The 26,141-nt window shown below is 44.0% G+C and overlaps 1 protein-coding gene across 1 annotated transcript in view; it reads left to right on the top strand.

Moving 5' to 3' along the window:
- The window catches only part of N4BP3 (NEDD4 binding protein 3), an 81,378-nt gene that overhangs the window by 50,584 nt on the left and 4,653 nt on the right, over nucleotides 1-26,141 (top strand). Inside the window, exons 2-4 of the mRNA XM_089693855.1 lie at nucleotides 2,819-3,253; nucleotides 9,998-10,570; nucleotides 12,406-12,666. Of these exons, the coding sequence (XP_089549981.1) occupies nucleotides 2,846-3,253; nucleotides 9,998-10,570; nucleotides 12,406-12,666 (1,242 nt within the window). The 5' untranslated portion in view covers nucleotides 2,819-2,845. The remainder of the gene's footprint in view (nucleotides 1-2,818; nucleotides 3,254-9,997; nucleotides 10,571-12,405; nucleotides 12,667-26,141) is intronic.

Consider the following 26,141-nt stretch of genomic DNA (forward strand, 5'->3'; position numbering starts at 1 on the left):
TAAAGTGGTTCTAAAGTCAAAAAGTTTTTACCTTAATGCATTGTACTCAAGGTGAAAAAAAAAACATTTGCTGTTCTTCCCCAACTCCTTCCCTAAATACTTACCTCAGTCCTAATCAATCTAGTGTTGTGCCCATCTCACAGGTTTGGCTGAGAGCAGCTTGAACTATTGGTTCTTGCCACTGTTGGTCAAATCCAGAAAGAATGGGGCGGGGCAAAACTGCACGGTGTGTGTCAATGGAGGCACACAGCCTGGCTCAAGAGCAGTCCCATACCTGTGCCTCCATAGGAAATGGTTTCCTGGCAGCACATAGAGAAGAGGCAAAATGGAAAGCGCTGGCAGGGGACAGCAGAAGAGGAGGTTCAGAGCCACTCTGCAATACCCTAGCACAGAGCAGGTACATAGAACATCTTTTGTATTTTAGTTAATTTTTTTTTTTTTTACATTACAACCTCTTTAATACAGAAGGTACCCACTAAAGCAATCAAATAATGAGGGCTTTTTGATTGCTTTAGACCCTTTTCACCACAACCTGTATGGCTTTACTGTCTTATTGGGTCCCAAGCTCTACGTCACAGAAGCCATGGCTTCTATATAGTGGGGCATAAAGCAGTGATTTGCATGGTTCCTCCCACTGTCCTGAAATGAGTAATAATCCTGATACTTTGAGATATGTGAGAGAATGAAACGTGAATAATTTCTGTCTTATAAATAAAACCTAATCTTGATAGGTAGTGTGGACAAAAGCCCCTTTTCTGCTTTGGATGCCTTTTGTCCTGGTGTAGAGGCCTGGCAAGAAGGCTGTTTCTTTGCATAGGACAACTAGGTAGTTGCTTAGGGTGCTACTTGGTGGGGAGGGCATCATTTGATGTTGATTAGTGCTCTTCATGGCATATGCCATGGTTAGTTATTTAGAAACATAGAAAAATGACAGCAGAAAAAACTGAGTGGTTCCCTGAGTCTGCCTGTTTTTTTGTTTTGTTTTGGGGTTTTTTTTGTTAACTTTTTCTTTCTGAATACAGGTTTATGTTTGTCCCAAACATGTTTGATTTCAATGGCATCTGAAAACGCAGGGCATTTTTTCCACGACTGCGTACGTTTTTCCATGTGACAAACACATCGCGATTGCACAAACAGAAACACGGGACTTACGGCGCCAAAAAACAGTTTCAGAAATTTTGGGCATCTTGCGCTTCGCGATTTTGTGCGATTGTTTGTCATGCGGAAAAAACGCCCCACATTTTGAGCTGCCATTGAAATGTATGGAACCTGAACACACAAATGTGCATTTTCACAGTGTGTTTTCAAATCGCGCAGAATGCGATGATTCCACCTGCGATTTGAAACACCCTAGTATGAATGGAGTCTTACTGTTGATTGGCTTTATGCTGCTTCCCAGCCTCCTCTAGGTTTTGCTGCATATCTACTATGTAGTAGGCCTCTTTATAGAACCAGGGATTGTGGCTATGACCTTTAACCTCTTCCCGTCTGGCCGTTGTATATAAACGGCTGGATGGTGGCAGTACAGGGTTGGGTGGCCGTTTATAAACGGCCTCCCCGCGCCCTGCTTGTGCGCGCTCCCTGGGAGCACGCAGCACCGCTATCCGGTGCCTGCTGTGTGATCACATGATCAGTGATCACATGCAGTGTGATCAGTGATCACATGCAGAGTAGTAAGCAAGATGTCACTTGTGACATCATTGCTTACTACGTGTGAAATCTGTGAATGATCACAGAGGTCACGTGGTACAAGGCTATTCACAACAGTCTTGTACCATGTGACAAGCTGTAACCTATCACAGCTCACTCAGTAGCTCCAATGGCTGCCAGAATGCAGCTAGAGAGGAGGAGAAATGATTGCTTTTACAGCCTTTATGGGTGTAAAAGCAATCAGTGTAAAAAAAGAAAAAAAAATCTTCATCACCCCCCACAAGTAGTACAGTGTCACCATGGTGACACTGTACTGCTAGGGTGACAGTATGTAAAAAAATAAATTAATTAATAATATAAAAAAATAGAAAAATGTAAAACAAATGTTTAAAAATTATAATTTTTGGTTATAAACTAATTTAGGTTATTTTTTTTTTTACTAAAAATATAACGGAATAAATTTTGGCCAAGATTTATGATGAAATACTGTTTATTTGCAAAATTTTATAAGAAAAACACTTTTTTTCAAAATTTTGGACTTTTTAATTTACATAGCAAACAAAATTAAAAATCCCAGCGGTGAATAAATACCACCAAAATAAAGCTTTATCTGTCTCAAAAAATGCTAAAAAATTCATATGGGTACAGTGTTGCATGACCGCGCAATTGTCATTCAAAGTGTGATAGCACTGAAAGCTGAAAATTGGCCTGGACAGGAAGGGGGTAAAAGTGTCCGGACTGGAAGTGGTTAAATAGGAGGATTCTATTCTGATACTTATGTTAGCGGTAAGGTGTTGTAATGGTGGCTAGTGATTATGTACTAGAATGTGAGCTATGTATTTTTATAGATCTAAGTGTCTGTTTTCTAAATTTAAAAAAATGTTTTGTATATAACAGTGGCAGATGGATGAGGCCCACACCCAGAAGTTGGTCCTTGGTAACAAAGTAAATGTAAGATCAAATAGAGAATAGAAGTTTTGACTAACTGAAGTCTTATAGCACCTTTTGCTAGGCATAATCTTTATTTAACGTTTATTTTTAAAAGTTTATGCTAGCTGACAGGTATAGAAAAAAACGTCCTAATCATAAGCTGCATTGTAAAACCTGCTACAAACTGCAACATGAAATACACAATGTTGAGTTATAACATTTATTTTTATCTTTGTAGATTGGTCAAGCCTACTGTTAATCCTCCATGGCAGCTGCACAGACATTCAGTCTAGCCTGTGACCACGGGAACCAAATCCTCCGTTCTTTTAATTCGGACATTTCCTATAGGTGCAATATGGGTAGTGTGAGCAGTCTGATAGAGAAAAATGACTTTTCACCTGATGATTTCAGATTAGACTTTAAGTCCCTCCCAGATTCTCACAGCCCAGGAAATATCTTGAAGAGGAGTCTGAATCAGAAAGATCTGCTGAGCTACTTGAGTATTACAAAGAAAGATGGCAAGAGTGCCAAGAAGATACCTTCTGGGCTGGGATTCAGAAGAGAACACAGCATGGAAGGAGAAGAAAATGACTACCCTGGCTTGTACCAAAAAGAGCACAGGAGTACAGACTTCACCAAGTCGTCACTTCCAGAACGGGGACGTTTTGAAAAGGTATGTGCATTTCATAAGATTGGGTGTCTTCTTGTGAAGCCTAAATCCAAGCAATGCTGCACCATCATGTATCTTCAGACCTCTGATCAGCCACAATTCCTGCAACTTTAAACCTCAGATCAACTTTGATTCATGCACCTTCAGACCTCAGATCAGCCCCAATTAATGTACCTTTGGACCTTAGATAAACCCAGATGCATAACCTCTAGACCTCACATCAGCCCCAATACCTGTACCTTCAACCTCAAATTGACCCCAATTATTGCACCTTCAGACCTCAGATCAGCTGCAATTCTTGCAACATCCAACCTCAGATCAGCTTTATTTCCTGCACCTTCAAAGCCCAGATTAGCACCAATGCACCTTGAGACCTTAGATAAGCCTCAGTTTCTACACCTTCACACCTCAGATCAGCCCCAAATGTATGCACCGTTACACCTCAGATCAGTTCCAAGCCCCACACTATCAGAAACTCAGGAGTTATTCATACCTGCTGCAGGTTTTAAGCAAGAGGAGGAAGAATGGAGGTGTGCGGGCCTTCTTCCATGCACTGGTCTACCTACTGGCATGCCTAGCCACTAACTGGAAATCACTTTCAGCAATGTCAGGGAGGTAGGTGAACCATGGGTCAGGTTTTGTAGTTGACAGCCTAGTGTGCAGTGTTGCCCATGGCAATAAGACATTTCCTGTCATCACTTCGCTCACCAATTGTCCACCACTGCTATCTTCTGCACTTCCCACAACTATTCTTCATCACCACCCACATCTGCACTCTTCGCACCTCTCTTAAACTACTACTCACCTCTGGATCCCTTGCACCTCTCTTACGCCACTTTACTCCTCTTCCACCACTGAGCTTCTCAAACACCTATACCACCATTGTTCCTCCCTCAGGCATATTCAAGCATTGCACCCCCACATACCTCTTCCACCACTGTACCCTCTGTACATCAATGAAACCCAAACACATCTCTTTCACAGTTGTACCTTCCACACACATTGGCCTCTGTCTACCCCCCACATACCTGTTTCACCACTGCCAGCTCCCACATGGCTGTTTCATCACCAATGGATGGCACCTACACACCTGTTTTATCACAACTGCATCACCTGTACCCCTGTTTCATGCAAACACTGCCGGTTCCACCACTATACCATTGGCATGCTTATTCCACCACTTTAAGCGTCTGCACACGTTAAGTCACTGTATTCTCCCTGCACACATGTTCCGCCACAGTACCCCAAGCACATCTCTTCCACCACTGCACTGTGTCTGCACTCCCATTGCACCACTGTACACCCACACACATTTCATTACTACTGTACTGTCAATATACCTATTCCACCACTGTACCCCATTGCATATCTGTTCCACCATTGTAACCCCTGCACATTACAGCTTAATCACCTTAAGTGCAGGATTTCATGTGGCTGCGTGTGGTCCAGAGGGGAGAAACTAGGTGATGCTGTGGGGAACACTCACTTTGCATTCACTTTTACTGAGGGATGATCAGTGCCAGGTGCATTACACAGATCCCACGGGCACAGTTCTGACTATAGGAATTAGTCAGTTTGGACAACATTCATTAAATGTTTCAAAGAGAAAAAAATGCTTGTTATTCAGAACAACCAGTCAGATCCTCCTTTTCACTCCTACTGCATTCAGACATTTGTATGCTAAAAAGGTCACAACACAATTACCACGTATACATTTATAACCAGACAATATACATCCTTAAATTGTCCACCCAAAAATGATATTTAATTTACAGATGGAATCTGGTGGGCTTTTTATACAGGGTTTGTGAACCCTTTTGCAAGTCCTAAAACTAGATAATGAGAGTTCAAGTGATTGTAAAGTCTAAATTTTCTATTTTGTATATAACTAACATGTTACACTTACCGGCTCTGTGCAATAGAAATTGCACAGAGGTGCCCCGTTCCTCCTCTTCTTAGTTCTCCCGCTGGTGCTCCTGGCTCCTCCTTTTCTGAGTGTGCCACCATAGGAAGCCACTTTCTATTGTGCCACATCTGCTGGCTTGATCCCAATGGCTACCGCTGCCTTATCAAATCCTCTTGGAGCTGGGAGAGACTACAGAGGGGCATAGCACTGGATCGAGTGAAGTAAGTATAAGGGGGAAGGGTTGATACAGATACAGGTCTAAAAACTGTTTAGACTTTAGAACCACGTTAAACAAAGGTTTCAAAACAGTAATGCTTGGTCATTGCAAAGCAACACTCTATATCCTGGATATTGGCTTCCAATATCCAGGAAAAAATCAGCAGACAGACCGGGACCAACACTTGAATGGCCATAGCAGCTGAGAAGACCCAGAAACTCAAGCACAGCAAAGTCACAGATAGAGTCCCTAAGAGGTAAAAGACACTGTGAGTAGGTTTAGTTCTGTAGCAACCAGGGGCGGACTGACCATTTGGAAACTCGGGCACTGCCCGAGGGCCCGGGGTCAGTAGGGGGCCCCATGAGATGCCCCTGGTACCTTTTTCATAGGCTTTTTTGAGTTTGGGCAAGGACACAGGGGCCCCATGATCCCCTATTGCCCGGGGGCCCCATGAGTTGTCAGTCCGCCCCTGGTAGCAACTACTAAAATCTTTAATGTTTATTCTGTGTGGGCTGAGCCTTCAACCCGCTCGCTGCCACCGATGTAGACACTACGTCAGTAGCAGCAGGGGGTGTGTGTATATCTGACAACCTGACAGCTAGACTTCATCTGCTGTCCAAAAAAAGTTTTGAGCTCCCCCCCATCCTGCATACACGCACGTACAAATGTAAAAGTATTTGTAGGGGGTGCCTACGAACAAAAACGTTGATTGTCCTACGCATGTTATATAATGCTGCGAACACCAAGAGTAGGAGCAAATATTCTAGCTACAGAGCTCCTGCATAACTCTAAACTGATGATCTGTAGAGGCTCTTGAAGCATCATCTATTGAAATATAGGGTAGCGAAGTGTGTGGCCATTTCACGGGTATGCTCCGTTTTAAGGTTTGACATGTTGGGTACTCGGCACAACCTCATCTTATATATTTTACCAAAAATTGAGCAAGATATATTGCATTTGTGTACCCTATGATTACGTAAGGTAATTTTTTGCTGAGATTTTGTGTTTCCTAACCGTTTCACTAACATCATATATACAGTCATGACCAAAAATATTGGCACCCCTGCTTTTCTGTCAGATAATGCACCGTTTCATCCAGAAAATTGTTACAATTACAAATGTTTAGATATTCTCATGTTTATTTCTTTTGTTTGTATTGGTATAACACAAAAAAGTGGAGAAAGAAATTGCTGGCCAGTTCAGTACTCTCCAGTGCTTTGTCTGAAACCATTTCTGGGTGCTTTTTGACGTGTGCTTTGGGTCATTGTCCCACTGTAAGACCCATGACCTCTGATGGAGACCCAGCTTTCTGACACTGGGCCCTACATTGCCCCCTATAATTTTTTGGTAGTCTTCAGATTTCATAATGCCATGCACACGGTCAGGACATCCATTGCCTGAAGCAGCAAAGCAACCCCAAAACATCAGTGATGGTTACAGGAAGCCATTGATTTCACTTATTTTTTAAAATATTAATTTAATATTTACCGTATATACACTCGAGTATAAGCCGACCCGAATATAAGCCGAGGTACCTAATTTTACCACAAAAAACTGGGAAAAACTATTGACTCGAGTATAAGCCGAGGGTGGGAACACCAGTGGGAAGAATCGTGCCTCATCATTGGTGTCAGTGGGAGGAATAGTGCCCCATCATTGGTATCAGTGGGAGGAATAGTGCCCCATCATTGGTATCAGTGGGAGGAATAGTGCCCCATCATTGGTGTCAGTGGGAGGAATAGTGCCCCATCATTGGTGTCAGTGGGAGGAATAGTGCCCCATCATTGGTGTCAGTGGGAGGAATAGCGCCCCATCATTGGTGTCAGTGGGAGGAATAGTGCCCCATCATTGGTATCAGTGGCAGGAATAGTGCCCCATCATTAGTATCAGTGGGGGGAATAGCATCCCATTATTGGTGTCAGTGGAATAGTGCCCCATCTTTGGTGTCAGTGGGAGGAATAGTGTCCCAACATTGGTGTCAGTGGGAGGAATAGCATCCCATCATTGGTGTCAGTGGGGGTTGGAGGAATAGTGCCCCATCGTTGGTGTCAGTGGGGGGGAGGAAAAGTGCCCCATCGTTGGTGTCAGTGGGGGGGAGGAATAGTATCCCATGATTGGTGTCAGTGGGGGGTGGAATAGTGCTCCATGATTGGTGTCAGTGGGGGGTGGAATAGTGCCCCATCATTGGTGTCAGTGGGGGGGGGGGAGGAATAGTGCCCAATCGTTGGTGTCAGTGGGGGGGAGGAATAGTGCCCCATCGTTGGTGTCAGTGGGAGGAATAATGCCTCATCATTGGTATCAGTGACACCAATGATGGGGCACTATTCCTCCCACTGACACTTGCTGACCCCTGTTCCAGTATGGTGCTGCTGCAGCCAGCATATGTGGTTGCAGCAGCACCTAAGCACGGCACACTTACCTGCATCTCCTTCACTCGATTTTCGCGGGGCCGCTCAGCTCCGCCTCCTCGCCGGTGATTGGCCGCCTGTGTGCCTTTCCTGAGCTACAGTTCTGGCGGCCAATCACCGGTGAGAAGGCGGAGCCGAGCAGCCGCGCGAACATCCAGTGGACGAATCGAATGAAGGAGCAGCCGCGCTTCCTGGACCGGATCGTCGTGGGACCGGAGCCAGGTAAGAGACAGCAGCCCCCTGTAGACCTTGACTCGAGTATAAGCCGAGGGGGCCGTTTTTCAGCACAAAAAATGTACTGAAAAACTCGGCTTATACTCGAGTATATACGGTACTAGCAAATATTACATTGTGGGTGCCAATAATTTTGTACAGTCCAATTTTGGGGTTTTGCGTGGAATGTTTAAATTTCTGCTTTTTCTTTCTCCGCTATTTTGTGTCATACCAATACAAACAAAAGAAATAAACATGAGAATGCGTAAACATTTGTAATTGCAACAATTTTCTGGGCCGAGTGGTACATTATCTGACAGAAATGCAGGGGTGCCAATATTCACAGCCATGAATGTAAAAGAAAATTGGAACTACCACTGTTTTACTCTCTAAAGTGTCTGCTTTCAGAAATTATAATGTTTGGGGGTTATATGTAATTTTCAAGTCTAAAATGATTTTTTTAAATGGGTGCAAAAAAACACAGAAATGGCTATGGCAGTGTAAGGGATAAACCAGCATTTCTCAACCAGGGTGCCGCAGCACCCCAGTGTTCCGCCAGAGGTCTTCAGAGGTGTTGAGGTGTCCTGGTAGAGAAAGAATGTCAGTTGAGCCTGAGCTCCCGATCCCCAGCTGCACTGTACAGTGGCACTTGGAGCCGTCAGACTGTTGAGTAAAACGAAAGCAAAGGGAGGGGGGAGTGTCTGCTGTGCTCTCTGCCTCCCCCTAGAGTGCAGTACCCGGCTGCGTGAGGGAAGGTAATGTACTGCAACTTTTTATAGGTGTGTGTGTGTGTGCGTGTGTCTGCATGTGTGTGTGTGTACAAGTGTCTGTATGTACATGTGTTTGTATGTGTGTGTTTGTTTTTATATATGTATGTGTGTGTATGTATGTTACTTTTAATCTTGACCCTCTACTCCTGTCCTTTCAGAACTGCTTTTAGGTTTTGTACGTATTAGGAACAAGGACTGCTGCTCCTCTGAAAAGCAGTCCATGCTCAGATCACTTTTCAGAGGCATTTGACAAGCAGTAAAGAGGCAATATGTTGCCTCCTCACCACCTGTTTTAACTCGGTAAATGCAGCATCACGACACCACACCACAACCGCACGCAATGTGCACACAGTTATAGGGTGGTTGTAGTGCAACCCCAACTACGCCCACAGCATATGTACAGTGAGGAACAGAAGTGCTCAGACAGGTGCTACTAAGTTAGATTAATGAGTGGAGTAGAGGCACAGTAACAGGTCTTTGAGAGCCAGAATTCTTGCTGTTTCTTAGGTGTTCAAATACTTGTGTTCAGCAGTACAAGACAAATAAATTCTTTAAAAATCATACAAAGTGATTTCCTGAATTTTTTTTTAATTCTGTCTCTCAGAGTGGGAATGCACCTACAATGTGAATTTCAGACCCCTCCATGATTTCTAAGTGGGAGAACTTGCAAAATCGCAGGGTGTTCAAATACTTCTGTTTCTCACTGTATACCCCCAGTTGCTGTCTCTACAGCTAAAGGGGGAGCAGTTGGGGGTGGTAAAAGCAGCTCAACTGCGTGGTTTTGCCACCCTCCAACCTCACAGGTGAACAAGCACTTAGGCTTGCGTGGTTTTACTGCCCTACAACCTCACAGGTGTTGCGTGAATGGGCTACATGTAGGGCAGACCATTAATTTCAGTGGGCTGACTTGCCCGCAGAAATACAGGGCATGTCATCCCTGACCCTTTTTTTAAAATTGCGCCATACCAAAAAACCTCGCGTTTGCCAATGTATGGGGTACCGTTAAGAATTCATGGTACCCCTAAAGAGTAGAGCATTTGTCTGCATGTCAGGAATGAGCACAATTTTGCATGCGTTCCTGCAAACACAGTAACGTGAACCAAGCCTTGAATAGGGGTGCCTCATGACTGAAAATACTTTTCAAGGGCGCTCCGACTGGAAAAAGGTTGCGAAACACTGGGTGAAACAATATCATTGTTGGCACTGACTGTGACTCTTCTTTTCTGTTTGCAGTCTCGTTTTGGGCCAGCAGCTTTGAAGCCTTCTAACGGAAAGAACTTCATGTCAATGCAGAGTTTATGTTCTACCAGTAGCCACAAGCTATCGAAAAGCAATGGTAGTCTGAATACCCTAGGCAGTCTGAACAGTCCACCACGTCGAGGGCCTCTGAAGTCAACAAACAACCATTCTGTCAGCCATCATGAAACTGAAAGTGAAGAAAACGACAGCTTGTCTGACTCCAGGCAAAATTCAGCCAACAGCTTTTCAGGTTATAGCCCTGGATTCAGTGTAGCACGGGGTCAAATCAGTGCATCCACTGGACATATAAACCATATTGGAGGATCATTAGATCGAGCATCACGAGCAACTCGAGACATGGCATCTGGTGAAAAAATGGCACTGTCCTGCAAGAGCATGGCAACTTTGAGCCGCCTGCAGTGTTCAGGAGAACCTCCTCCTCCATATGAGTACTCTCAGTCTGTAGAAGATGTAGCGCGCCAACTTGAAGAAAAACTCCATGAGAAAGGGGTAGAACTGAGGCAACTAAGAAGGAATCCAAGTGACAAAGATGATCCCTTTACTCAGGTGAGTGGGTGTGCATTGAGGCCACTTTGTAGGAAACACTTGACCCAGGCTTTAAAGAGAATCTATACCAAATGCTTAACCTAGAACATTACAGATACAAGTACAGAAAAATTCGGTATTTTAAATGCTTATTTGTAGTATTTTTTCTTTGCAGAAGTTATTTTTATTTGCTTGGAATGTGCCTTTGCACGTGATAGAAATTTGACAGGTCAATTTCCTAGCATAGCTCCCATCTATTTGCCTGCTGTTGGCTGACATCACAGAGCCAGTCCAGGTTTTGAAAAGATTCTGACCATATGGTGAGTGGCTGAGTGAGCCAGCCTCTCCCACCTACTCCACAGCCAGGTGCTCCAGTGAGTGCTAGAGGGGCAGAGCAGTGAGCTGGTGACTGACAGTCAGTGAAGGCTGAGAACTGACCAATCAGCAATCTTTGATCACTCAGTTCTCAGTCTGAGAAGCACGGGGTAAACAGATGAAGCAACAGACTGATGCTGCATCCACCTAGGTGAGTATAATTTTATTTTCTTCCTAAAACCCTTCTCTGGTGCTAACGAGTATCATAAACCATATTATTCAGATCTCTGTACCACTAGTTGAGATACATATGGTAAATGTTACAAAGAATTACAAAGGAGATTTATTATGAAAACATTTAAGGCTGAAATACTCTGAACACTGTTAGAAACCATGGCCACATTAAAGGTTTGTTTTCTGATGTGGATAGTGCCATTTCCATTATTCAGAGGCATAGCTAAAATCCTTTGAGCCCTGAGCAAATCTGTTAAAAAGGACCTAGCACTCATTACTTATTTACACCTACACCTACACACAGGATAACAAAGCGTTGATCACAAAAGTGTCCTTTGCCTTGTATATATTTTTGTGCTTCCAGTGTAAAGAAGGGAAAATAATTTGGAGAAGAACTGGCACTCCCAGGGGCTGTAGGCACCATGAGGTTGTTACCTCTATTGTTCTACTCTGTTTGATTATGGTGTAAATATACCATCCTTCCCCATTATTATATGTACAGGTTAGAAACTGCTGGTGGTGCACTGACAATTAAAATGAAATGTAAAGAATCTAAAACATTCAAGCCAGAACCCACACGTAGCAATCATCTGTTTTCTTGCATAATGTTTGTGTTAATGTGCATTCTCTGCATTAAGGTAAAAAAAACATTCTGTGTTCAGCTCCCCTCCACCTCACCCTTATACTTAACTGAGCCCGATCTCGATCCAGCACTGTGCCTGAGAGCAGTGACTCTCTCCACTCTCTCTCTCCTCACTGGACATGGAGGCAGCAGTGGGAGCCATTGGCTCTCGCTGCTGTCAGTCACAGCCAGTGTGCAGTGAGCGGGGACCGAGACATGCTTTGTCAATGGACATGCAGAGCTTGAGATCAAGCCACACAAGCGGCTTGCTATGGGGGCAATCAGCAGGGTGAAGGAGCCAGTATCGTCGAAATGAGACGTCTAGAGTGGAGGATTAGGTTTGCTCTGTGCAAAACCACTGCACAGAACAGGTAAGTATGACATGTTTATATTTTAAAACAAGAAAAAATCCTTTCAATGGCATCCCAACTCACAGCAATACTGTCTCATAAAGGCACTCGTTTGCTGGTGTAACTGCTATTATTTTTAAGGGAAGTTTATACAATACTAAAATATGTAGGCTGCAATTGCTGATCTCTCCTGAAAATGCTAATTGCCAAGCTGCAGTGCAAATCCAGTGGCTCCAGTATTTTGCCTCACTGACCTGAAAATACCTGAAGCAAGAACTTTTTTAAATAGGCTTTTCTTTCATGGTTTTTATATGTATTGTTTGACTGTTCTGCAGGTATTTGAGGACAAGCGTCGTTTATGGATGGAGGAACTGGATGAATTAAAACAGATGTATGTATCCAAGCTCCAGCAGATCTCCCAGCAGGCACTGCGTAGCCAGCGGGCCTTACAGCTACAGCTGTATAAGGTACAGCAAGAGAAAAAGCGCCTCCATGAGGAGCTCAACTCCTTAAGGGCAGAATGTGAGCAGCTTCGACAAAAACAGTCATCTCAGCCTGAAAACCTTAGTCCTAAGCTGGAAGAATCCAAATGGGAGGTAAGAAAATTCTGTCATACATGTGTACTATTTCTACGATGGAGCAGTAGTCCTGCTATATTTAACCCAATAAAAAAAGTGTACAAGGGCTCATGCACACGGGCCTAATAAATATGCCTATCAGTCAGTGCTGGATAAAATATGGTTGGTACACTGTACACATGTATATTTCTTTCATTTCTTTAACGTTTACAAGAATACGATGCAGATGTGCTCTACTGGTTGCTAGGACGCTAAGTGGCTCAAGCCACCTGCAATGATGGATGCTAGACGGCTTGAACTGCATGCATACTAGCAGCACTGTGAGCAGAGCTAGTGCTCCTTGTATATATTACTGAATGGCCAGTGCTTGTGGCAATCAGTTGCCCATGAAGTCTTCATTCAGGATGAGGGGATGGAGTCTACTGTTCTTAGCATCATGAAGCTGATATTTTCACAATGTCCTAATGGACATTAGGGGCAGAGCCAGCATGGTTTAGGGTGTTGCGGTTCCCCATCAGGTCCACTCTGACAGTCATTTTCTGCCTGGGTATAAGTTGATATGCCAGGGCCATAGCAAAGTGATAAATACAAGGAGAATTAACTCCGCCCACACAATACCAGTCTGAATGACTCATGTAGGGCCGACTTGTAAATTTCAGTTTTCAGGAGTACATTTGTCCTGTTCATAATGTAAACGTTTTCACAAATTGTTCCAGCATTTGGTCGTTAGTACCTTCAAAGGTGAAATCTTGGCACTTGCAGTTTTGTTCCAAAGACAACTAGCCTCCTGTCCTTTAATTTAGGCTTTTCTACAGGTTGTCTCTCATGTGGCTCTCCCTGTATGTTCATGCGTTGCTTTGTGGGATTAGAATTTGATTCTTTCAGTACTTCAGAAACTACCCTTTGAACCTTCTAGAGATATTCACCTCTCCATGCTTACAATGTTTCTTTCCTTGTCACCATCACCTCGACAAAGTGTAAGTCTAAATTGGAGGCCTTGTCTTGTAAAGAACCCTTTCTTATTTTACATGGCGACAAGGTTGTTTTGAGGCCCAGAGCCCCTTTCCTTCCCAAGGTGGTTTCAGCCTTTCACCTCAACCAGAATATTATACTTCCATCCCTCTGCCTGGCTTCAGTACAATAGAAGATTTCCATTCACTGTCTGAATGTATTCTGTGCTATACGTGTACTTTGCAGCTAATACTTTAATTAGGAAGACTGATTTTCCCTTTTGTAATCTCAGATGGTCACCGCAAGGTTAACCAGTTACTTGCTCCACCATTTCTCTGTGGCTTAGACATATCTTTATTCAAACATACTGTCTTTGGGATCAGATTCCAACCTTTTCTGTGAGTGCTTCTTGGGCTTTTCGGCATTAGAGCAGCCATTTCCCAAATTTTCAAGGCTGCCATCTAGTCTCCTGTTTACACATTCTCTAGTGTAAGGTCCTTCAGGCAGCTCTTTAGGCTGCAGGCAGTCCCCAGTTTTTCTGTTAGAATTTAGTTTTTTTTGTTTTGTTTTGTAGCATTTTTGTACTCACTGTAAAGTCCTTTTTAAGTTCATTGAGGAACACATGCCCAACCCTTCCTTTTTTAATGTCTTACATTCAGCACTGCTTTGTAAAAAACAAAACAAAAACCTGGTAGTGCGAGGGGTTATACCACTGTATAGACATTTTTTGTTTTGTTTTTAGTGTTCTGTAGGTGGTAGTATAACCCAAATGTCTCTGAATCTTGTGTCCCTCAATGAACATGAAGAGGGTTTTATGGTGTGTACGAAAATCCTTGTATTCCTGTTTTTGGTAATCTATGCATTTTTTTTTTTTTAAATTCTGGTGTTTTTAATAGATGTGACACTGAGCCCTCACTTGTATTTCCAATGAATCCCTCACCAACAACACCTCTCATCTGCTGACCATGCAGACTTCATCAATGATGCATCTTTATTACTATAGAAAGTTGCTGTTAACCAACTCCAAATTATCAGGTGGCATTGCTATCTTCTACACACATAAATCATGGAAATATCTGTTTAGCTTGTGCCAGTTGTGTAGGTGCTGCTGTCATGTCATGACCCAACCTCCCTGGCTTTTTTTATGTGATTTCTGTAGAGATGCAGATGGCAATCTCTCATAGTGAACAAAACACTGCTAACTACAATACCTCTCTCCATTTCTTACTGATCGCAGCTTGTTTGCAAAGTTGTTACAACTGACTGCACGACCATTCATGCACCCTTCTCAAGCCACCACTTGCCTGCTGTTTTGTAAATGTGTCCTATATGAAAAATGGTAACCACTCTTGATCTCTCCTACCTTTGCAATCTTTATAATGCCCTTATAAAAAAATAGCTTCTACCCCCTCTCCTTTACCCAAGATCTAACCTAAAGAGCATTTCCAGTGCTGCCTGACCTCACCCTCTGCCCCCACCGTATGTGGGAGCCTGGGGAGACCTTTTTCTAGTTCTAGTGAGTATATATAGGGTTAGTCCAAATTTTTTTTTTTCTTTTACTACTTGGTGATTTTATTGCTGGGATCTAGGTTCCTCTATCTATCCAAACTGCCTCTGGATTTTTAGAGGGCATTCAGACTGCAGGCATGATCAGGGGCGGACTGACCATTTGGAAACTTGGGCACTGCCCGAGGGCCCGGGGTCAGTAGGGGGCCCCATGAGATGCCCCTGGTACCTTTTTCATAGGCTTTTTTGAGTTTGGGCAAGGACACAGGGGCCCCATGATCCCCTATTGCCCGGGGCCCCATGAGTTGTCAGTCCACCCCTGGGCATGATCCAACATCTTGGTAATCTTTAGATTTGCTGCTGGCTGCTCTATAAAGCTGCACACTTGTTTGGTTTGTGCTTGAAAATCTATGTGAATAGAGAAGGGTGGGGAGGAAAAGGAAGCATGAGAAAGGGCTAGCTTGCTGTCAAGGAGAGTGGTGATTGGGGCAGGTTTTTTCACTTGCATGTATAAGATTGCCAAATGTTTCAAGCAACTGAACTCATGCCTGGTTTGCTTGACTTTCTTTAGAGTGTTTCCTATTTAATTTTTTATAGAATTCAGTAGCAGGAAAATGACAGTCCTTCCAGCTTGGCTTCATAATGTAAAGCAGTGCATAAAGCAAGAACTATGGTGAGGAGATCATGGTATTTTAAGGCAATAAAAAAAGCCAGTAGGAGAATGAACTCGCCCACACCAAAAAAACAGTAGCTCCTGTTAAAGAAACCATTGAACAGAATTATAAAATATTAACCACTATAGTTGCTGCTTTGTACACAATAAAGTGTGGGAGTTATCAAATAGCGGTACTGAATTCTCCACATTATATAATTTTGTACATTATTAGTGAACTAGGGCAGTCTATAATTGCTCTGAGAATAATAACACTTCTGCTTATTTTAAACGTCTTTTCTTTTCTGCACTTTCCCATCACATTTCATATAAATGACATGTTGACAAGACCTGCAATTATGTAGTCTAAATGAGATCCATCTATGGGGTTTTAAAGTCACACATTTCAGTAGTTTCCTTGGAAAAATTCTCCAGCCCTCCTCCACAAAACATTTTAAGTGGATAGCCTAACATCTGTATTTTATACTTACATAGGTAATGCAAAATTGCTATTGTATAATAGTGTTTTTGCTAATAACTACTTTTAAACATTTTCAAAATTGTATATTATGTTTACATAAATGTGATCAGTTTCATTTGTGTTAAGGCTTGTGTCACCAGCCATGGGCTTTCGCTGATGACATCAGTTTGAGATGACTCTGAGCTTGTGTTGGCATCTGTTTGAGATGCTTCTGATCTCAGGATGCAGGCCAGGTGCAGATCCGTGGGTGCAGCGGCAGGCAAGTATGGCACATGTCAGGATACAAGCCAGATGCAGGACCGTGGGTGCAGCGGCAGGTAAGTATGGCAGCCGTCAGAATGCAAGCCAGGTGCAGGTACGTAGATACAGCAGAGTCAGACAAGCCGGGTCAGTATTAAGCAGGCAGATCAAGTACAAGGGAGCAGGCAAGCAGATGGTCAGGGATAACCGAGGTCGGTGCAGGCGGAGTTCTTTCTTAGTCAGGCAAATCAGAATACAGGCAACAGGATCAGGTATTATGTGCAGGAACGCTGTTGACCAGAAGGCATTGATTGTACTGTATTGCAGGTTTAAATAGCCCGCCTAGTGGTGATGCAGACTCTACTGTGCATGCGCGCACTCCCACGCTACTGCGCATGCGTGTCCGCACGCTCCCACGCATGTGCACTTGCACCGCCGCGACCTGTCGCCATCGCACGGCTGCACGAGACAGGGTCCCTGACAGTGCCCACTCCCTAAGGGCAGCCTCCGGATGCCCAACTGGGCCATCTTCTCTGGATGCCTGTGCTTGAATGCCACGATTAAATCTTTAGCGTGGATGTTAGACTCCGGTTCCCATGAATTGTCTTCAGGTCCATAACCTATCCATTTAAGTAGATATTGGAGTTGGTTCCTCCTTTTCCTGCAGTCAACAATAGTTTCAACCTCATATTCTTCTTCGCTGTCGACGATCACTGGTTCATGTGGCCCCAATTCTTGACCTGGGAAGGGGTTAGAAACTGCAGTCTTAAGCAATGAGACATGGAATATAGGATGGACTTTTAGTGAATTCGGTAGTATGAGTTCGTATGCTACGTCATTGATTCTCCTCTTTACAGGAAAAGGACCCACGAATTTGGGGCCTAACTTCTTTGAGGGACAGGTTAATCTTAGACCATACCTCTTCGCCAGGTTCGAGGACCAGGTCCCCTTTTTTTTCCTGTCAGAGAACATCTTATTATCCAGTTGAGCTTTTGAGATGGTTTCCTGTAGCATCTTGTTATTCTGCTGAAGAAATTCAAAGGTATCTTGGCCTGCTGGGATCGCTGATTCAGACACTATATTGGAAATGAATGCAGGGTGAAATCCGTAGTTAGAGAAGAAGGGAGACTGTCTTGTGGCCCAGTGTTTTGAGTTATTATAGGCAAATTCAGCCAAGGGTAAAAGTGATACCCAGTCGTCTTGAGAAAAGGATGTGAAGCAATGAATGTACTGCTCTAAGGTCTGGTTGGTTCTTTCTGCTTGGCCGTTAGGCTGAGGATGATAGGCAGAAGAGAGTGAGAGTCCCACTTTCAATTTTTCACAAAAAGCCTTCCAAACTTTCGAGATGAATTGCACCCCTCAATCTGAGACGATGTTTCCTGGAACACCATGGAGTCCCACCACCTCTCTTATAAAGACTTGGGCTGTTTCAGCTGCAGATGGTACTCCTTTCATGGCAATAAAGTGGGCCATCTTGGAAAATTGATCCACTATAACAAAGATAGCGGAACATCCTTCTAATGGAATCCATTGATATCATCCTCCAAGGACGATCAGGGACTGGTAGAGGCCTTAATAAGCCCCATGTCTTGCTTCTATTGCCCTTGTTCCGTATACCAGTGGATGGTCTTGACACAGCCCTAAAATTGCCCAGTCGGGTAGTTTCTGGTGCAAAGATTCTGTTCCCTGACCATAGTAGCCCTTCTCTAGAGGACAGAGTGATTCCTGGAGGGGATGAGCCCCAAGAGATGCTTGCTGGATCTGTGAAAAGAGGTCAGGTTGTAAGAGACAGAAGTTACCTGTTGAGAGTACCGTATCAGGGGTAGGAGGATCCTTCGGGTCGTCAAACATCCTAGACAGGGCGTCAGATTTGATATTCTTGGAGCCTGGTCTATAGGTGATGTGGAAGCTGAATCTGGAAAAGAAGAGTGCCCACCTGGCTTGTCAGGGTTTTAGACATTTTGCCGTCTTCAGGTACTCCATATTCTTTTGATCGGTGTAGATCAGGATGGGATGTGCTGCTCCCTCTAAAAGGTACCTCCATTCCTCCAAGGCTGATTTGATGGCCAGTAGTTCTCGGTCCCCTATATCATAGTTTCTCTCCGCCGGGGATAATTTTCTGGAAAAGAAAGGAACAGGATGACGCAGGAGTTTCAGACCTTGTCGCTGTGAAAGAACGGCACTCTCCGAGGCATCTACTTCTACCTCAAAGGGTAGTGCTGGATCTGGGTGGCTTAATATGGGCGCTGATGTAAAGAGTCCCTTTAATGAGTCGAAAGCGTTTTGGGCTTCCGGTTTCCAATGGAATCGGACTCCCTGTTTGGTTAATTGAGTGATGGGAGTGATGATGCCTGAGAATCCCTTGATGAATCTCCTGTAAAAATTGGCAAAGCCTATGAAGCGCTGTACTCCCTTTTTGTCAGATGGTGCTGGCCATTCCAGAGTGGCAGAAACTTTTTGGGAGTCCATCTTGAAGCCTTCAGTGGATATAATTAGTCCCAGGAACTGAATGCTCTGATGTTCAAATTCGCATTTCTCTGGTTTGGCGTAAAGTCCATGTAATTGGAGGCGACCAAGGACCTTCTGCACATGACCCCGGTGAAGCTCGATGGATGTAAAAAAAGATGAGGAAGTCATCGAGATACACAATCACAAATATGTCCAGGAAATCCCTGAAGATGTCGTTCACTAGATGCTGGAAGGTTGCCGGGGCATTGCACAGTCCGAAGGGCATAACTAAATATTCGTAGTGCCCAAACCTGGTACGGAAGGCTGTTTTCCACTCATCTCCTTCTCTGATCCTTACGAGATTGTAGGCCACTCTTAGATCTAATTTAGTAAATACAATCGCAGATCTGAGCCTTTGTAAGAGTTCTGGGACAAGTGGCAGAGGATATCTATTCTTCAGCGTGTTATTATTTAATTCCTGGCAATCCACACATGGACAGAGGGAGTGATCCTTCTTTTCTACAAAGAAGATTCCTGCCCCTGCTGGTAAGGTGGAGGGGCGGATGAACCCCTTTTTGAGATTATCCTCAATGTAGTCCTTTAATGCCTCTAACTCATGCTCTGATAGTTGGAAGATCCAACCAAAGGGAATCTCAGCTCCAGGTAGAAGTTCAATCAGGCAGTCGTAGGGCCTGTGAGGTGGAAGGCTGTCTGCACCACGTTCACTGAAGACGTCTAGAAGTCATGGTATGCGGCTGGAACCATCTGGCCTATTTTGGTATCATCTTTCATGCACAACAGAGGCCCGGATGGGGAAGGTCTTTGGGGAAAGCAGTGCTCATGGCAGTAGGCCGATTGGATGTCCACTTCACCAGATACCCAATTTACGCTGGGATTGTTGGCCTGTAACCATTGGATCCCCAAGATGACGGGAAACAATGGTGATACAATAACATCCAGGCATAGTAGTTCCTTGTGACCAGATGGAGATATTATCACAGGGAGTGGGATCGTTTCCTGTGTGACTGCCCCAGATTTGATGTGAAATCCATCGGCCAGATATAATGTCAGTCTCTGAGTTTTGGCTTTTAAGGGTATCTGATGTTGCTGAGCGAAGGTTGCATCGATGAAGCAACTGCAGGCCCCAGAATCAATGATAGCGGGTACCGGAAAGGTTCTTCCCGAAAGCTGGAATGAGACGGAAATGGTGAGATGAGCAGGGTTGACAGTTGGTATTTTAGCGGGCAGGGTGGTCAGCGACTTACGCGATTTTGCAGGGCAGTCCTGTACATAATGGCCTGGTTCTCCACAGTAAAGGCATAGGTTTCCCTGTCGACGGCGTTGCCATTCCTCCGGAGTGAGTGAGGCTCGTAGCAGCTCGATTTGCATAGGCTCAGATCCGTTAGAGTTGGGTGCAGTAGGACTGGTTGGTGCCATGCTCACTGGAGGTGGTACCCTGGGCAACATCCACGTGGGGCGAACTTGGCCTGCGGACCTTTCCCATCTTCGTTCCGTAAGTCGGCGGTCCATTTGGATAGCCAGATTAATAAGCTCTTACAAAGTGTTAGGCACTCCGACTCGAGCTAGCTCATATTTCAAGGATTCGGCAAGACCTAAGCGAAACTGATATCGTAGGGCAGCGTCGTTCCAATCCAAGGATGAACTCCTCCATCTGTGTAAGCAGAAACTTTTATGCAGCTATCTCAGTAGAGCAGAAGACTGTCATCTGAAAACTTCACCTGGGAAAAAGATTTTTCCACAAAAAATATCTCTCAAAGATTTATCGGCATGTTTACAAAAGATGATTTAATGCCTCACTATTTGAGTATACTCTACAGGTGAAATTACAGCATCAATTTCCAGTAAAAGAGAGTGCTCATTTAGAGCTGTCATGCACTGCTCTACAAACACTGAATGCTTGCCTAAAATAGTCAAAAACAGTTGGAAGAAGAGACTATAATATAATGTCTATGCAAAGAGGAGCCACTGTTTGATTATCGACCCCTAGAGAAGGATACCTATGGATGGGGAAAGTGGATCAGTGGATATCAGTAGATGCTGAGAGGATTTGAGGGTTTGATCCCACTATACGCTTTGACCTTCACGGGTCGAAGCCTGGAGGTGAGAGGCTAATCTAGCTGTGTGTTGGAGTTTCTGCAGCTGGAGTCACTTTATGATCACGTGTGCTTGCAATTGCAGTAGTGGTGTCACCCACCCATTGGGCATTTGTCTACACATTTTTTTATTTTTCATTTGTGTTTTTAGTGTGATATTTTTTGCACCTTATTTGCATGATTGATCACAGTCTAATTATTATAATTGCTTATTGCTTTCATGTGTTAGAAATTGTCACAAATATTGTTACTACACAGTATTTATACATTATATTTTTTATGGTATTAGTTTATTATATATTTTTGATCACTATGACCACTTGATTATTATTATTATATATATATTTACTTCACAAGGTGTATTATATTTGTTATATATATTTTTAAATTAGTTTTTGATTTTTATGAGTAGCGCCACATTTTTTGATTTTTATCTCTGTTGATCATGGGTATTTGATGTAGTGTTGGCGGCTTCTCTCTTAAGTTGATTGAATATAATTTTTTTGGGGTTTTAGTAGTGTGGGAGGTTCACACCATCCCTGTTAGTTCACAATATTTTTTAGCAGCGCAGGAGGTTCACGCCATTCTTGGTCGTTCCAATCAGTATCAGCGCTCCAGCGCCCTGCTGGAGAGAGTGTAGTGCGGCTACCACAGATGCAGATCGCTGGGGGTCGTCATAAAGCTGTGCCATAGCTTCAAAGAAACTGCTTAGGGAAGACTGTTTGGCATCTTCTTTCTCCAGCAAATGGTGGGCCCATGCTTGCGGGTCGCCCTGATATCACAAATCCCACCGTGGTTGCCTCTAGGGAAAAGGTGCGGGGTTGCAACACAAAATAAAGTTCACAGGCGTTGCGGAAGGCCCTGAATTTGTGGCGGTCGCCAGAATATCTTTCGGGTGTAGGTACCCTAAGTTCAGGAGGCAATATCATTACAGTAGGGCTCGCCATGGCTCCTGGAGCCACAGTTGGAGAGGGTGTCCAGGACCAGGACCAGGTCCCCTTTTTTTTCCTGTCAAAGAACTTCTTATTATCCAGTTGAGCTTTTGAGATGGTTTCCTGTAGCATCTTGTTATTCTGCTGAAGAAATTCAAAGGTATCTTGGCCTGCTGGGATCGCTGATTCAGGCAGTATATTGGAAATGAATGCAGGGTGAAATCCGTAGTTAGAGAAGAAGGGAGACTGCGTATGCGCACTTGCACCGCCGTGACCCAAAGGGACCTGTCGCCATCGCACGGCTGCATGGCCACAGGGTCCCTGACAGGTGCTTTCTAGACTTGAGTGTACTGGATAGTTTTTCATGATGTGATATCTGGTTACAGAGCTGTGGCACAAATGTAGGTGTGACCCTGTCACCGAAGGAACACCTGGTGGATAAAACTATTCGGGACAAATCATTGAGAGCTACCTAACTAATGCACCATTGGGTGTCAACACCAGCAGTAAGAGCTAAGAGGGCCAGTTCACACTATGCCCTGATATGAATTGCTAAGGAACACGTGGTGCGTTCATATGCGAGTCTATGCAGTGCGACTCACTCAAGAGAACACGTCTCCACTGCTCTAGAGTCTAGTGGTGGTGTGCTTTCCACCACTGCATCCGACGCTTTGCATTGCACTTGGTGATGTAAGGCTTGGATATACAGTTGCAAGAAAAAGTATGTGAACCCCTTGGGATTACGTGGAGTTTTGCATGAATTGGGCATAAAATGTGCTCTGAACGTCATCTAAGTCACAACAATAGAAGAACACAGTCTGCTGAACATAATACTACACAAACATTAGATGTTGCCATGGTTTAATTGCACATAACATGTAAACATTCACAGTGCAGGGAGGAAAAAGTATGTGAACCTTTGGACTTAATAACTGGTTGACTCTCCTTTGGCAGCAATAACCTCAACCAAACGTTTCCTGTAGTTGCAGATCAGACCTGCACAACGATCTGGAGTCATTTTGGACCACTCCTCTTCACAAAACTGTTTCAGTGTAGCAATATTCTTGGGATGTCTGGTGTGAATCGCTCTCTTAAGGTCATGCCACAGCATTTCAATGGGGTTGAGGTCAGGACTCTGACTGGGCCACTCCAGAAGGCGTATTCTGTGCTGTTGCAGCCATTGTTTTGTTGAATTACTTGTATGCTTTGGGTCATTGTCCTGTTGCATCACCCATCCTCTGCGGAGCTTCAGTTGGCGGACAGATGGTCGTACGTTTTCCTGCAAAATGTCTTGATAAACTCTGGAATTCATTTTCCCATCAATGACAACAATCCGTCCAGGACCTGAGGCAGCAAAGCAGCCCCAAACCATGATGCTCCCTCCGCCATGTTTTACAGTGGGGATGAGGTTTTGATGTTGGTGTGCTGTGCCTTTTTTTCTCCACACATAGTGTTGTGTGTTCTTCCTAAACAACTCAATCTTGGTTTCATCTGTCCACAGTATATTTTGCCAGTAGTGCTGTGGAACATCCAGGTGCTCTTTTGCAAACTTCAAATGTGCTGCAATCTTCTTTTTGGACAGCAATGGCTTCCTCCGTGGTGTCCTCCCATGTACTCCATTCTTGTTTAATGTTTTCCTTATTGTAGATGTGTCAACAAAAATGTTAGCATGTGCCAGAGATTTCTGTAGGTCTTTAGCTGACACTCTGGGATTCTTCTTTACCTCATGCAGCATTCTGCGCTGTGCTCTTGCAGTCATTTTTACAGGACGACCGCGCCTAGGGAGAGTAGCAACAGTGCTAAACGTTCTCCATTTGTAGACAGTCTGTCTTACCGTGGACACATGAACATCAAGGCTTTTGGGGATACTTTTGTAATCCTTTCCAGCTTCATGCAAGTCAACAATTCTTGATCGTAGGTCTTCTGAGAGCTCTTTTCTGCGAGGCATGGTTCACATCAGACAGTGCTTCTTGAAACCAGTAAACCCAAAACAGGTGTGTGTTTTTTAACGGCAGGACAGCTGTCAGCAACACATCCAATATCATCACACTGATTGGAGTCAAGGTTGGCTCACTCCTGGCTCCAATTAGCTCTGGGAGAAGTCATTAAGCTAGAGCCTCACATACTTTTTCCTCCCTGCACTGTGAATGTTTACATGTTATGTGGAATTAAACCATGGCAACATCTAATGTTTGTGTAGTATTATGTTCAGCAGACTGTGTTCTATTGTTGTGACTTAGATGACGTTCAGAGCACATTTTATGCCCAATTCATGGAAAACTCCACGTAATCCCAAGGGGTTCACATACTTTTTCTTGCAACTGTAGCTGCTCAGCCATGAAACCCATTCCATGAAGCTCTCTATGCACTGTTGTTGTGCTAATCTGAACGCCACAGCGAAGTTTGGAGGTCTTTAGCTATTGACCCTGCAGACAGATGGTGACATCTGTGCACTTCAGCATATGCTGACCATGCTCTGTCATTTTACGTTGCCTACCATTTCGTGGCTAAGTTGCTGTTGTTCCCAGTTGCTTCCACTTTATTATAATACCACTAACAGTTGACTGTGGAATATTTAGTAGCAAGGAAATTTCACGAATAGACTTATTGCACAGGTGGCAACATATCCCGTTACCACGCTTGGATTCACTGAGCTCTTGAGAGCGACCCATTCTTTCACAAATGTTTGTAGAAGCAGTCTGCATGCCTAGGTGCTTCATTTTATTCACCTGTGGTCATGGAGGTGATCGGAACACCTGAATCCAATGATTTGGAGGGGTGTTCCAATACTTTTGGCAATATAGTGTATTTCTAAAGATGCTATTGAAATTAAATGTCGGTAACAACCCATGTAGTCCATACATACAAAGAAACCAAAACAAATAAGTTCAGAAATTAAGTTGTTTAATAAAATGGAATGACACACATAAAAAGTATTGAACACATGAGGAAAGGGAGGTGCAAAAAGGCATGGAAAGCCAAGACACAAGCTGAAATCTATCAGTAATTAGAAAGCAATTCTATTCCTTGTCAGTGAAAATTAATGCCAGCTAGTTCGGTCTCAACTAATGGCCTATAAAAAGGTGTCTCATTACCAAGGTGTCACACAGGAAACATCTCATGATGGGTAAAAGCAAACAGCTCTCTCAAGATCTTCGGAAGTGGAAAGAACATAATTTCACCATAAACCGGCCATGACCAGGTGCTCCTCGCAAGTTTCCTGACAGAGGAGTGAAAAGAAATATCAGAAGAGTTGTCTAAGAGCCAAGGACCACTTGTGGAGAGCTTCAGAAATACCTGGAATTATCAGGTACAGTTGTTTCAAAGAAAACAATAACTAATGCACTCAACCGTCATGGCCTATATGCACGCTTGCCATGCAAGACTCCATTGCTGAAGAAAAAGCATGTTGAAGCTTGTTTCAAAATTTGTTGCACAACATTTAGACAAGCCTGTGAAATTCTGGGAGAATATAGTCTGGTCAGATGAGACCAAAACTGAACTCTTTGAATGCCATAATACACAAATGTTTGGAGGTCAAATGGCACTGCACATCACCCCAAAAACACCATACCAACAGTGAAGTTTGGAGGTGGGAACATCATGGTGTGTGGGCTGTTTTTCAGCATACGGTACTGGCAAACTTCATGTCGCTGAAGGCAGGATAAATGGAAAAATGTACCAAGACATCCTTGTTAAAAATCTGCTGCCATCTACCAGGACGATGGAGATGAAACCAGGGTGGACATTTCTAGAAGAGAAAGATCCCAAAAACAAAGCCAAGGAAACTCTCAATTGGTTTCAAAGAAAAAAAATAAAGCTGCTAGAATGGCCCAGCTAACCACCTGACTTGAATCCAATAGAAAATCTATGGAAAGAACTAAAGATCAGAGTTCATAGAAGATGCCCACTGAACCTTCAAGATTTGAACATTGTTTGTGTGAGAGAATGGGCCTTGACCTGTTCCTCGACCTGCTCCTTGACCTCTCCGCGGCCTTCGACACTGTTGACCTTCCTCTCCTCCTTGCCAAACTGCACTCCCTTGGCATCAAGGACGCTGCTCTCTCCTGGTTCTCCTCCTACCTTTCCCAACGCTCCTTCAGCGTCACCTACACTGCCACCTCCCCCTCTCTGTTGGGGTCCCCCAAGGCTCTGTCCTCGGACCCCTC

The sequence above is a fragment of the Staurois parvus genome, unplaced genomic scaffold (genome assembly GCF_062004578.1).
Source record: "Staurois parvus isolate SC_StPar_1 unplaced genomic scaffold, SC_StPar_1.0 ptg000025l, whole genome shotgun sequence".
Lineage (NCBI taxonomy): Eukaryota > Metazoa > Chordata > Amphibia > Anura > Ranidae > Staurois > Staurois parvus.